Here is a 14745-nt window from a genome sequence, read left to right on the forward strand (position 1 = left end):
TTCATCTACATGAATCAAAATCAGAAAACAAAAAAACGTGCGAATTATCGGACTAGTTACATGCGAAATATTAATAACATAAAGAACAAACTCACATGCGAAATGTATGAACAATAACATGCGAAAATGATGATTTTGATTAATCTGTTTTATATATGCGATTTATTATACCATAACATGCGAAAATGCATAAAGGAAATAAAATCAAATGCGAATTGTAAGAGTAATGACATGCGAATTTGTGCATGTTGCTTTCAAATAAAAAATATAATCAACATTCAAACTTCAAAAAACAGCTACAACAACATTGCTACGATTAAACAAAAAACAAATATACGAACAAACTTAGAGATCTGGATTAACATAATTACCATTAAAAAAACTCGTTTACAGCACTTGTACTTGCAATTGGATTTGGATTTGCAGGCAGCGGATTTAAAACATCCTCAATAGAAACTCTCTGATATGTAGATAATTGAGCATGATCACCGATCGATCGAGTTTCTTCAAAATCAACATCTGTTCATCCTGTGCTACTCTGTGGATCCATTGAAAAAAACAATTGAATGAAACCATAACCCAGAAGAACGAAAACTGCAATTTGAGAATTATGAAAAATTTGAAACTGATTCGAATGATAATTACCGGGATATTAGTGTAACGAACATCTCACTGATTGAATGAAGAGACGAATTTGCCCTCAGATGATTGAATTAATTGTCTGATTTAACCTTATTAAAGAAAAACTGAATCAGGACACGTGTGTGGCTCAAATTCTCGCGTGTGTAATGTACGATAACCTTATTTGTACCATACTCTTTACCTATATATATATATATATATATATATATATTTAACCTTCAAGTAAATCCCACCAATAGCAAAGCTAAGGTAGGGTCTGAGGAGGGTAAGATGTAGACAACCTTACCTCTATCTCATAGGAATAGAGAGGCTGCTTCCAGTGAGACCACTGGCTCGATTAACCTTCTAAACGTAAAAAGATAAATTCATCATAATTCCATGAATACAATATTTTTAAAATAACTAATGTAATATGGTTTATAAATATTTAGTTGTTCTATATACATTAAAATCGAACTCATATTTTTTTATTGTATTAGTTTTGATAATTATTATAAAATTCATTTGGATAATAAAACCGATATCTATACCGATACCATGATAAACCGAACCAATATCATCCGAACATTAATTCAAATTCAAAGTGGTGATGAATAGTAAATATATTTTTTAAATAGAATTTTAAACTTTTTAATTATATTTTATTACCATGTAATTTGATTATTTTAGTAAATTGCATTCTATGTTTATTTTTTCTTCAGTTTCGCGATATAAATTTTTATTAATAACGTATATTTGTGTCGTATCGTACCAAACCGGACTGAAACTGGTTTTCTTTTCAACATTGTGATATAAATTTCATTGAAGACGACTGTCGTGCCACCCCGATCGGTAATCGAGCGAACAATATATGTATTAGTACCGTATTTATATATGTTGTTTTTGTTTTTGAAGTTTTTCTCAACCATGTCATTACTGTACCCTAACGAACAACATCGATACCGGTATCTGTATTCATTTTTATTGTTCCCCGTTTCGATAATTTTCATTTATACAACTCTATATGCGACCATTAACGAATATCAGTACGAGTACCTGACGATCTGAACCGATCGATACCATTCGAATAACATCGGTGTCAGTACCGGTGTTCGTTTTTATCATTTTCGGTCGATGTAAAACACATATTGATTTCTATACCTAGTGCATGTATCGTACCAGTAGTGTAACGAACCAAACCGACATTGATCGAATGCCTGCGATAAAGTATCGCCGCAATGCGCGGGCATATAACCTAGTTGAACTTAAACAGGATATATAAAGGATTTCGTATAATATAAAAACTTAATGTTGATTCGAAGTGGGTTATCATTTCATAAATCCACAATTAATACATTAGATTGTGTTTTCTTGGAATTAAAGTGAAATGAGACAAATGGGTTGAAAGTGAAAGCGAGGCCAAGAATATATAAGTGCCCACTACATCTTGAATCTATATATTCAAAACTGTAAATTCAATATCATATATATATAACAAAGAAAATGTTGGTGGGTCTGTCTAATCGAGCTCGTTCTACCATGACCCATATGAAAATTTACTTTTTCTACATGAGCCTATTTTGAGCCATTACCGCCCATTTTCATCTTTAAAACAAACTACCAACTTTTGAACAACCACTTTTCAGGAATCACTTATTTGGATTGAAAGTGTCTGGCACAATGTTTGTATTACATTATATAGGGGTGTCAACAGTGTTAGGTTGGTGGATTGAATCGTTAAACCCGATGATAATTAAAGTTGTTGGTGTCGGTTTTCAGGTTGTTTAAAATGTAAAATTGTATGTTTTAGGTGTTACAGGTGGTATATGATTGTTGTGAAGTTTGATATATGTAGAAGAGTTGGTGTACATATTCTTTTCTTTGTTTAGATTGTGTCAATTATGCAAACATTTTGATTGTGGGATAATCGGTGTTGTAAAAGCATGCTTGAGGCATGTTGGACCTACAAAAGGACAGATGATATCCAAAAGCCAAAGCATGATCCACTGCTCAAGAAATAAGCAAAAGACTGAACCAAACTCTCCCCAAAGATAGTGAATCTTGAACACCTATTCAGAACATCTGTTCAAAAGCATGGTTAACATCTGATGAAGACTTGGAACAGTTGTTCAAGAGTACAATCATTTGTTGAAGACTAACATCTGTTGAAGACCAAAGCCCTGATCAAGTCAAGGTGTCACACCATGTCTTTTGCGGAAGCGTATGTGTGTGACTTGATCAGTTTTCATTGCATTCGATCATAACAAACAACTACATGCATTAAATTAAGCGATGTTCATCCATACATAAGTTTAAAACATTACAAACACAAGTTGTTTAGGTTTCCAACCAACACAAGTATTAAGTTAAGATTACAACCTAACATAAGTTTTAAAGTTCCATCAAAGGACTTGTTTTAACAAAAGATAAGCTTCTCGAGGCTTTGCGTTCTATATCTCATCAAAGATGGGATATACAAACCAAACCCTCCAAAATATGGATGACATCTAGACTTGAAACCCAAAAACTTGTAGACAATGCTGCACCACGATCCATTTATCTTCCTGAAATACATGTAAGTTGAAAAATCAACAAAAGTTGAGCGAGATCATGCGTTTTATGTGTATATGCATCAAATGAGTCTCAAAAACATTTGAAAGTTTAGTTATAAGTAGGTATGTATAGAGTGTATGAACATGTTGATCATTAATGTTTTGCAAGGACATTAATATTTGTGACGACATAGGAAGTACTAAACCCGAGTAGACGATTTTTAGTGTCGAATCACCTCGACTGGGACACAACAGCACTCTAAGTAGTCACCCCTGGACCGTGAGTGGGGCTCGCCCGTACCCATTAGATCTAACCTTTGTTCCGTGGTCCTTAAAAGGATTAATGGCACTTCAGTTAACGTCTATGCTCACATGATCTAATAGTTCATTCCCTAGCTTAATCATACCCAAGTTGACGTGTATTTCCCCCCGAAAGTTATAAACCAAAAACGTTAAGAGAAAATGGGGACATGAACTCACAGGTTTGCGTCAGAAGTCGTGTACACTCAAAGATGATGTCCGCGAGTCGTGCCACTACCTACACATGTGTTATGTTTTATTAGACACCTTGGTCGTGTAACGACTCTTAGTCTTAATTATTTATTAAGACTTGTTTTGGAATTTTGTATACTTTGAGTTATACTTTCGGTATATGATGTATATATAATTTTTATAATTATATATGTTCTCAAATGTAGTACATTAGTTAAAATAATTACATTTTAACTTATGTTATTTTCATGCAAATATTCGGGGGTTTTGTTAAAAATAATATATTTTTAACTCGTTTTATCATATGGTTCTTGTATACGTGTTTACAAGTATAGGTATACTTGTATTATAATAATGTTTAGTATGTCACCTGGTAATCTCATACTTGTGTATAATACTTATTTGTGGGCATTTTACCAAGTGTTGGTGGTGTATGTCGGTATGTATTTATACGTATAGGAATACGTATTTTCTTGTATTTATTAAGTATTTCATACTTAATTTATGTGAATTTTTCTGAAATATTGTTTTTTGCACAATCAAGAATCACCATCCTTATATTCTTAAAATATATATATTTTAAGAAAATTTATAGAAAAATATCTGTAATTTGACTTGGTAAAATATGTATATATCCACATATATCTTAAAAAATAATATATTTTTAAGATCAAAGTTAGAAAAATATATATTTTTAGTTTCCACTAAAATAATATATTTTTAGAGTGTTTATGAAAATATATTTTTTTGAGTACAAATATGATATATTTTCATAATAATTATAAAAATACATACTTTGTCGTTTGTTTGGTTTCGAAAATACCGTTTACCAAATTTGTCAAGATACGAATTAAATGTCCGGAATATTTATATATTTGTCCAATATTTGTGTGTAAGTTATATATTTATTTTCTTGTGATTTTTTTTTTTGTAATTCTTCAAATTACAATTTTTGGTGTTTGAGTGGTATATTATTTTCAAGTTCCTAATTTTAAATATAACTAATACAAATAATATACACATAGCACATAATTTGTGTGATTTCTAAATATATATTTTCCTAAATATATACTTAGTCATTTTTATTTTTGAATCCATTATTTGAAATTTTCATAACAAAAATTATGGCAAATTTTTATACTAAAATCATGATTCAAAATCACTTGTAAACACTTGTTTAAACATATTTTTCTAAGTGTTAAATTTTTACAAAAATTTTGTCATAGTTTCCTTTGAAAATGGAAGTTTCCATGCTTAAAGCATATCATTTTCTTTTTCAAAAATTCATCAACAATCATCAACAATAATACTACACTTACCTTATGCCATAAAACACATCTCTACATGAAGTCATGAACTTGAAGTTTTATAAAATCTTGTAGTATTTTAACATAGTGTTTAACATGATTTATTAACACCAAAAACATGATTTTTATCTCATAAAAATCATTTCTATAAAAATTTCATCTTCACAACTTGTAAAAATTCATTTTCTTTTATTTTTCATGACTTAAACATTTCAAGAGTTCCATTTTCACCCTTAAAACAAGTTCAAGTTCTTTCAAAAACCAAATCATGTTAAACTTGAAGTAAACTTTGTTTTCTTGAAACTTTGATTCTTCAAATCCTTCATTTTTAACATCTACAACTTGTAGGAACCATTTTTATCACAAAAAAAACAAGTTAACTTTACAAGTTCATCCTTCACATAATGTAAGCTTTACATGGATCTTTCAAGATCTAACATCATACTTGTTAGATCATGTTTTAAATCATCATCTAACAAGCTTTTATGTGGTGTCTAACACCATACACACAAGAAATCAACAAACAAGTTCAACACACATCTTAAACAACTTAGATCCTTACGATTTTTGGTTTGGTTCTTTTGTTCATCATCTTGTTTATGCAAGATATTTAGACTTTTAGTTCTACATGACCTTTAACTAGTAAAACAAGATGTAAAATGGGTTCAAGATACTTACTACTAGCACGATGGCTAGGGTAGAAAACTAGAAGATGAAAGTGAAGAAGAGTGAGTGGATAAAAGCTCCAAAGTGAGGTCCTTCAAGATCCAAAGCTTGCACCCTTCTTGATTCACCTTAGGACACCTTATGATGAGCTTGGAATGATTGAAAATTGAATGATGATGATGGATAGGGGTGAGGTTGGTTTCGGCCGAACACAAGGGAGTGGAGAGGAGAAAGTGTGATGTGTTGATGTTATGATGATAATGAGGTTCTTAAGGTTAGGATAAGGAGTTTTACACAAGGGTTAATACTTTCCCTCCATAACATAATCCATTGGACAACAATGTGGCATCTTTGACCAAAGAAGATATTTGTCAACAAGTCAAGGGGGTGGGTCCCTTGGGGACGGTCAACATGGGGGGGGGGGGGTGTTGGTTTTGATTAAAATGGTTAAGTGCTAAATTAAGTGAAGTTATGTTAATTAGTTTAGGTGTTATGTGTGTTATGGATTCTTGATGTAAAATATTGCGTTTTAGACCATAACTAGCTTCATTGTCGTAAAAAGAATGTTAACTAGTTCACTAGATGCTTCTAGTTATGGTCGGGTGTCCGTTTGGTTATCGGATTGTTTAAATTGTTAACATTAGTGTATTGTTTGTTATATTGTGTAACTATGAGATGTTGATGTTTTTCAACATCTTTTAAGTAGTTCTGAGCATTCTGGCATAATTTCAGATTATAACATAAGCTGATAAATGCTGATTTATGCTGAATTATGCTGAATTTTACTGTTTAGTGCTAGTTTCGGCCAGTTTCTAGTGTTTACTTGTCACTCGGGACACAGTTTTACAACCCTTGTTTTCTCTCATAAAGTTCTAGCTTATCATGGTTTCTGGAACTCATTCTGTGTCCTAAACATACTGTCTGCCTGAGTACTGAACTCCTGTCAGCACTACTAGTTTATCTGGCAAGTGTGCTAGTTATGTATGTGCACTGGTTAAACTGTTTCGAGTCGCATTCAACAATAGTAAGTAACATGCATCATGCAATGTTTTTGTGAGTTCTTTGAGAGTAAACCATGAAATCAGACATATCATAAGGTCAAAATGCACAACCAAATATTACAAGTTACTGTTCACACTGTATGGATTTACATGAAAAGTGGCAGTTGTCACATTCTCCCCCCGTTAAAAGAATTTCGTCCCGAAATTTAAGCTACGTTATCGGTTGCAGGGGAGTTGTGAAATAAATGCGGGTACTTAGACTTGATCTGGTCTTCACGTTCCCACGTAAACTCTGGGCCGTGACATGAGTTCCAACGAACTTTGATGAGTTTTATACGACTTCTCCGTGTTTTGTGAACCTTCCAGTCCGTAACCTCAACAGATTCTTCAGTGAATTGGAGTTTGTCGATGACCTGAATCTCGTCTGCGGGAATGACGACTTTTCCTGCGTAGGACTTTTCTTGAGATTAGACACGTGAAACATGTCGTGGACACTGCTAAGTTCTTCTGGAAGCTTCAGTTTGTATGCAACGGTTCCGACCCTTTCCAGAATCTCGAAAGGTCCAATGTAATGCGGGTTCAACTTTCCACATTTTCCAAATCGAACCACGCCTTTCCAAGGCGAGGCTTTCAACAAAACCATGTCTCCAACCTCGAATTCCAATGGTTTTCGTCGCTCAGCGTAGCACTTCTGTCTATCACAAGTTGACTTGATACGATCATGTATCTGAGCAATCTTATCGGTGGTTTCCTGAACAAACTCTGGACCGATAAGCTGTTTATCTCCGGTCTCTGCCCAACACAACGAGGACCGACACTTTCGTCCATATAAAGCTTCAAACGGGGCGGCCTGAATGCTGGTGTGATAGCTATTGTTATAGGAAAACTCCACTAAAGGCAAGTGAGTATCCCAACTTCCACCGATGTCCATCATACATGCACGCAACATGTCTTCCAAGGTTTGTATCGTTCGTTCACTCTGGTCGTCCGTCTGAGGGTGAAAGGTCGTGCTAATATTCAACTGTGATCCAAAAGCCTTCTGAAACGTTTGCCAAATCCTTGACACAAAATGACCATCTCGGTCGGATATGATAGAAACAGGCACTCCATGACGTGCCACAATCTCCTTGAGATATATTTCTGCCAACTTCTTCGTGCTATCTTTCTCACTGATTAGTAGGAAATGCGCGGACTTGGTGAGTCGATCAACAATTACCCAAATCATATCGTGACCTCTTTGAGTTATCGGTAGCTTGGTGATGAAATTCATCGATATCTATTCCCACTTCCACACAGGAATCTCAGGCTGTTGCAGCAGCCCCGATAGCTTCTGGTATTCCTCCTTAACCTTGGCACAAGTAAGACAGTTACCCACGTATGTAGCGATATCGGCTTTCATCTTACACCACCAATACAAGTCTTTCAAGTCTTGGTACATTTTGTCGGATCCCGGATGTATAGAGTATCTTGATTTATGCGCTTCATCCAAAATAAGTGCGCGTAGATCGCCGAAGAATGGAACCCAAATTCGCTCCATGAAGTACAATGTTCCATCTTCCTTTGGCAATAATTGCGCTTCCATTCCACGCAATGATTCAGTTTGTAGATTATCCGGTTTGAGCACTTCTTGCTGATCTTCACGAATCCGAGCAGTGAGATCAGTTTGTATAGTCATCTCTAAGGCTCGCACCCTTAGAGGCTTTGCACGCTCCTTACGGCTCAAGGCGTCCGCTACAACGTTTGCCTTGCCCGGGTGATACTTTATCTCACAATCGTAATCATTCAGCAGCTCGACCCATCTTCGTTGTCTCATGTTTAAGTCCTTCTGATAGAAAATGTGTTGCAAACTCTTATGGTCTGTAAAGATCGTGCAATGAGTACCATACAAGTAGTGACGCCAAATCTTCAACGCGAATATCACAGCACCTAGCTCAAGGTCGTGTGTGGTATAGTTCTTCTCATGCACCTTCAACTGTCGGGACGCGTAAGCAATGACTTTGTCCCGTTGCGTCAACACGCAACCAAGACCTTGTCGAGACGCATCACAGTAAACCACGAAATCATCAGTACCGTCAGGTAAAGACAAGATAGGTGTGTCGCAGAGTTTATCCTTCAACGTTTGAAAAGTTGCTTCTTGTTCTTCGCCCCAATCGAATCTCTTATCCTTCTGGGTTAAGGTTGTTAACGGTTGAGCAATCTTTGAAAAGTTCTCTATGAATCGTCTGTAATAGCCCGCTAACCCCAGAAATTGTCGTATTTCGGTTGGTGTCTTTGGGGCTTCCTAGTTTTTTATCGCCTTAATCTTGGCCGGATCGACATGAATTTCATTCTCATTCACCACGTGACCTAGGAATTGCACCTCGCGAATCCAAAATTCGCACTTCGACAGCTTCGCATACAACTGTTCCTTCTTTAAAAGTTACAAGATAGCTCGCAGATGTTGCTCGTGTTCTTCCTTGGTCCGCGAGTATATAAGGATGTCATCAATAAACACAATCACGAACTTATCCAGATACGGCTTACACACCCGATTCATGAGATCCATGAATACCGCAGGTGCGTTCGTTAAGCCAAACGGCATGACAAGGAACTCGTAATGCCCATAGCGTGTCCTAAAGGCCGTTTTAGGGATGTTTTCTTCTTGTATCCTCAATTAATAATATCCCGATCTCAATACGATCTTGGAGTAGTAGCTAGAGCCTTGCAATTGGTCGAACAAGTCATCAATACTCGGCAAGGGATACCGATTCTTGATGGTTAGCTTATTCAACTCACTGTAGTCTATGCACATACGTAGACTGCTATCCTTCTTCTTAACAAACAACACTGGGGCTCCCCAAGGTGAGAAGCTTGGCCTGATAAATCCCTTATCTAGCAACTCTTGTAGCTGAGTTGAAAGTTCGTGCATCTCTGGTGGAGTTAGCCGGTATGGCGCCTTTGCCACTGGTGTCGCTCCTAGCACTAGGTCTATCCGAAAGTCCACTTGACTATGCGGAGGTAGTCCAGGCAAGTCTTCGGGAAAGACTTCTGGAAATTACTTCACAACAGGAATGTCTTCTAACTTTGGCTCCTTGGTCTCCTTGTCAATGACGTGTGCGAGGAAAGCTATGCAGCCTTTTCGGAGACACTTCTACCCCTTCATGCAATTTATGATTCGTAGGGGCGTCTCACGTTTTTCCCCATGGACTACAAGTGTTTCTCCATTCGGCAACGGGATGCGAATGGTCTTATCATGGCAAACTACTTACGCTCGGTTGTCGGACAACCAATCCATTCCGATAACCACATCAAAGCTACCTAAACCGACTAGTAGAAGATCGATAGAGAATTTCCACTCTCCAAGTTCAAGCGTACAATCCTTAATAACTTCATCCACTTCGACTAATTTCCCATTTGCTAACTCTATAGAATAGGGGGTGTCTAGCTTACTTGTTTCTATACCAAGTATGTCCTTAAATTCTATAGATATAAAGCTAAAGTCGACGCCAATATCAATCAAAATGGATACATAGTGTTGGTTAATAAGGAACGTACCCGTCACAACATTCGGGTCCTAGCGCGCTTCACGAGCTCCAATCGTGAAGACTCTTTCTCGTGCTTGATTCTCCTTAGGGCAATCCTTTCTAAAGTGCCCCATGTCTCCACAGTTGAAACAACCTTGGCCTCGACCATTACCATTTCCACCTTCATTGTTGTTATTATTGTTGTTGTTGTTCCCTTCCTGATTGTTTTTGTGATTTCCACCCTGATTATTGTTACCACCTTGGTGGTAGTTACCATTCCTTCCTCGGTTGGCATATCTTGCCCAACAGGTTTCCTTGTTGTGCCCATCTTTTCCACATTTGTCACACTTAGGTCTCGGGCATCGACCATCATGGTGAAACTTGCATCTATCACATCTTGGCTTAGTCCCCAAATAACCCTTACCACTGGTCTCATTGGTGGCTCCATAAGCTTTCGTGCCAAGAGGCGGGTTTGCTTCCCTTCGTTTGTTTGCGGGTGAGTTGTCATGGCTTGCTTGGGTGCCTTTCTTCAGCTTTGAAAACTTTCTTTTGTTGTCGCCTGAAGACTCCACACGAGTCTCTTTCTTGTTTGTCTCTAATTTTAAGAATTTTCCCATACGAAGTGCCTCTTCCGTGAGCGCGACACCCATGTCAATAGCCTCTGAAATGGTCGGAGGCTTTGAGGCAGTAACCATGCTCAGGATTTGAGGAGCAAGACCCCAAATGAATCTTTCGATCCTCTTAAACTCAGGCTCAACCAAATAGGGAACAACCCTAGATAAGTCATGAAAACGTTGGATGTACTCAGCAATCTTTGGCCCATCCATTTTCAAGTTCCAGAACTCAGTTTCAAGCTTCTGGATCTCGGCCTTGGAGCAGTATTTCTTTCGCATCAGTTCCTTGAGCTCGTCCCAGCTCATTGCGTAAGCAGTAGTTTCACCCTTGGTTTGAACCTGAAGGTTCCACCAAGAGAGTGCACCATCCATGAATAATCCCGAGATGTAGGTAACTCTCTGCTCAGGCAAACATTTACTCAACCTCAGAACTGAGTCAGTCTTTTCAACCCATCGAATAAAAGCAATGGCACCTCTTGTGCCATCAAAGTTCAAGGGCTTACAGTCTAGAAACTGTTTGTAGGTGCAGCCTGTAACATGTGCAACAACAAATTACGAGTAAGCATTGGCAAAGCACGAATGGAAATATCCAAAAGATTTGTAATGTGTCTTGGGTGACTTAACATTACCAGTGGGAGGATTGTTTCCTGAAGTGCCACCGCTTTGTTCAGAGCGGAGGGCTTCATGCTGCGCTATTGCCAGTGATATGCGCTCGTTGAGTTCCGCCTCAGTTCGTGGTAACGGATTGGTGTTTGTGTTTCGTCTGGGCGGCATTTTCTTCTATCAAGAAGTATCGGGTAGGTTAGACAATATTCACCAAATAAATGTCTATGAGATGTATATATATAGATATACATATAACATAAATAATCATCACATCATCCAAACAAACAATCACATAAGTAGCATATGCACACATAAGCAACAATGTATAATAAAGAAAACAACCACTAGCTTTCATATATCTTTGACAACTTGATACATTGTTTTTGGTAGAAAAACTAATAGATGTAACGAGTTGTAACCGTACAATACATGCCTTTTAATATTAGTGTGGAGGATTAATCTATCACGTGATTTGCCTAGAATGTATAACACTATAAAAACTGCGATAAAGTAATTATTTTATTATCTTTTGGCTACTATTCTTAATAAATGTTAAGCAATCTGAAATTACCTTGTCAAAAGAGCCTCCAAACTTGCGTATTACCTTTTTCACAGACCAACCTTTAGGCAAGGTAAACTTTGACATACTTTTTGGAGACACATGCGATAATCAAAATGGCATTAGCAATTTAGCATATCAAACCTCATACTTTTTCCCTTTTTATTTGTAAGAATAAGGTCCTCATAGAACAGAAAAAACCCTCATTTATAAAAAAAAAAAAAAAAGCTCGTGGAAGTTCCATTTTTTTATACAACTTATTAACAAGTATTGTGTAAATTATGATTGCGGAATCAATATTATTACACGAATAATTTAGATCTTGGAATATAAAAGGGGAATTGGCCTGTAATAATCCCACCTAAATCTTATTGGCCATTAATAATCCCATCTCAGAATATTCCCCCCACCAGTCTCACCTTTCACCTATTTTTCCTACATTGGTCCTCCGTCAAAAAACTTAACGGAGTTAAACTTTTTTTCAAAATTACAAACAGTTTTTTGATCAGAACGATGATACGAGTCTATTGATGTAAAACTTTCTTCGAAATGATGCTCCAAGTGACTTGATTTTGGTCAATTGGAAATTTAAACACCGGAATTGAAGCATTGTTTTCATCGTTTGGAGAACCGTTTCGAGGCAAGTTTTACATCAATGGACTCGTATCGTCATTCTAATCAAAAGCCCTAAAAAATTTGTTTTCAATTTGGAAAAAAGCTTAACTCCGTGAAGTTTTTTTAACGGGGGACCATTGTAGGAAAAATAGGTGAAAGGTGGGACTGGTGGGGGGAATATTCTGAGGTGAGATTATTAGTGGCCAATAAGGTCTAGGTGGGATTATTACAGGCCAATTTCCCAATAAAAAATGATATAGTATGTTGTAGTCGTTAAAAATACACTTTCGGGTGATTTTAGACCCGTTTCACCCATTTGACATGTTCCCCTTTTAACAATTATATTTTATTTTACCCTTTCGAGATAATAGGCAACCCATCCCTCTGGATTCAAAGACACGCAAGGTGCACATCCGCAACCTAACCCAACCCAACTTGATCATTAGTAATTGGGTCAAACTTTCCACCTCTTCTTGAACATTCATTAGGTGTCCCCTTCACCCCGAGAGGATCATCTTTCATTTCTCAAAATTCTGTTTTACACTCGACCTTGCCGGAAAAATATTGTTAATTCCCAAGTGCTAACCTCTCTTTCTGATCAAACTTGTTACCATATTTCTAGCTCAAAATAGTACAACACAATATGAATATGAATATGTAATAACATTTTATCAAAGACTTCACTTGCAACCCACTTAGACTATGGGGTATGGGGCAGGGTTGGGGCGTGGGTTGGGTACAAACGCCCAAGTCACCACCCCGGGTGGGCTTGGGTTTCGGCGTGGCCGCCCAGCGGGGGTTTCAGCCCGAGTGTTGGGCGGGCCTAGCGGTCTTCCGTGGCCGGCTCTCATTTGCTGGGCTAGCTAGGCTATAGGTGGCTAGGCTTTTTTTTTTTTTTTTTGTGTGTATTTTTATAATAATTGAAAAAAAAAATTATAACACATGGCCAACCCACGCGGGCTAGCCACGCGCCGCCATACCGACCCAACATGCAACTGACCAGCGGTGTCCCTCGAAGTACACGTATCAACCCATGTCCCAAACCTCCGCCCCACTATACCCCTTATTAATGTTTTTTCCACCATGTAAAAGCATGTAGCTAACCACCGAAAAACAAATCAATCTGTTTAACTCTAACTTCATATCAAAAAAATACACAAATTTCGTAACCTTAAAAAAAAAAACTAAATTTCACATTCACAACTCACAATGTATCTCACTCAATTAGTTAAACGATCATAGATACAAATAATAAACACAATTTCATGCAACAACCTAATTTACTGAAATCCATTGAACAATTAGGTCATGTAATATATATATATATACCTTTTGAAGGGGAGAACTATCGTTAGCGGCTAACGGAGTGATTGAAGATGAACTGGAAAATGAATGAGATATAGGGGTGACGTCTTCGACGACAACAAGCTGACGGTGGCTGGCGTAATCATCGCTCTCAGTGATCGGCTCCTCCATTTGATGCTAATTGCAGGGTTACACCATTAAAGTGGACTCAATTTTTGGCACCCATCGGGGTTTTGTTTTCAACTCTCATGAACAATTGGTTCCCAATTTAGGGTTTACACAATAGATTTGGGGATTTTAGAGTGAATTTTGTTTTATTGAATTTCAGGTGGTATGTTTTATCTTTCAAACTAGGTTGTTAGAAACCCGCGTATTACACGGTTGAATAAATATAATTTTATATACTAAATATTAAAAAGTTATATTTTTATGAATCCCGTATATTGTACAGGTTAAATAAATGTAATTTTATATATTAAATAATAAAAAAAGTTATATCTTTAAAAACCATGTGTATTACACAGATTAAATAAATATAATTTTGTATACTAAATGCTAAAAACGTCATATCTTAAAAAAAACCCGTGTATAATCAGGTTGAATAAATCTACCAAATAATAAAAAAAATTAAATCCTTAAAAACCATACGTATTACACATATTAAATAAACGTAATTTTGTATATTAAATACTAAAAACGTCGTATCTTTAAAAAAACCCATGTATAGTCGGGTTGAAAAATCTAACAAATAATAAAAGAATGATATCCTTAAAAACCTTGTGTATTACACGTGTTGAATACATCTCATTTTACATAGGGCTGTTCACGAGCCGAACCGAACCAATCAGACCTTTGCTCGTGCTCGGTTCATTTACAAACCGATCCGAACCGAATCGGGCGTGTT

At 36.7% G+C, this 14745-nt stretch overlaps 2 protein-coding genes across 5 annotated transcripts; both read right to left on the minus strand.

Annotated features, from left to right (window-relative positions):
- Nucleotides 1-334: 334 nt before the first annotated feature.
- Nucleotides 335-14164, minus strand: LOC110936429. 4 transcript variants are annotated; one of them, XR_002590012.2, is made up of 5 exons: nucleotides 13866-14163; nucleotides 11386-11536; nucleotides 10174-11286; nucleotides 3654-3711; nucleotides 2883-3185 (listed from the first exon to the last, which is right to left on the minus strand). XR_002590012.2 is itself a non-coding variant. In XM_022178810.2 (4 exons), the coding sequence occupies exons 1-3, from the start codon at nucleotides 14010-14012 to the stop codon at nucleotides 10193-10195; spliced, it is 1392 nt and encodes a 463-aa protein (XP_022034502.1). In that variant the 5' UTR covers nucleotides 14013-14163; the 3' UTR covers nucleotides 335-538; nucleotides 10174-10192. The 4 variants fall into 4 exon arrangements, 3 of the variants coding, with proteins under 3 accessions (XP_022034502.1, XP_022034503.1, XP_022034501.1); XM_022178810.2 differs by lacking the exons at nucleotides 2883-3185; nucleotides 3654-3711 and adding an exon at nucleotides 335-538; XM_022178811.2 differs by lacking the exon at nucleotides 3654-3711 and having other exon boundaries at nucleotides 11386-11533; nucleotides 13866-14164.
- On the minus strand, nucleotides 7916-8314 carry LOC110933408. The gene has a single exon (XM_022176633.1). It carries the CDS (start codon nucleotides 8312-8314, stop codon nucleotides 7916-7918), a length of 399 nt encoding a protein of 132 aa, XP_022032325.1.
- Nucleotides 14165-14745: the final 581 nt, after the last annotated feature.

The sequence above is a fragment of the Helianthus annuus genome, chromosome 4 (genome assembly GCF_002127325.2).
Source record: "Helianthus annuus cultivar XRQ/B chromosome 4, HanXRQr2.0-SUNRISE, whole genome shotgun sequence".
NCBI classification, from domain to species: domain Eukaryota; kingdom Viridiplantae; phylum Streptophyta; class Magnoliopsida; order Asterales; family Asteraceae; genus Helianthus; species Helianthus annuus.

Bases quoted from the DNA above. Each gene is read 5' to 3' on its own strand.
- LOC110933408 (XM_022176633.1), bottom strand. From the start codon at position 8,314: ATGACTATACAAACTGATCTCACTGCTCGGATTCGTGAAGATCAGCAA.
- LOC110936429 (XM_022178810.2), bottom strand. From the start codon at position 14,012: ATGGAGGAGCCGATCACTGAGAGCGATGATTACGCCAGCCACCGTCAG. The intron at 11,537-13,865 runs GTATATATATAT...ACTTCTTGATAG, and splicing joins ATAGTTCTCCCCTTCAAAAG to AAGAAAATGCCGCCCAGACG. The intron at 11,287-11,385 runs GTAATGTTAAGT...CACATGTTACAG, and splicing joins AGGAAACAATCCTCCCACTG to GCTGCACCTACAAACAGTTT.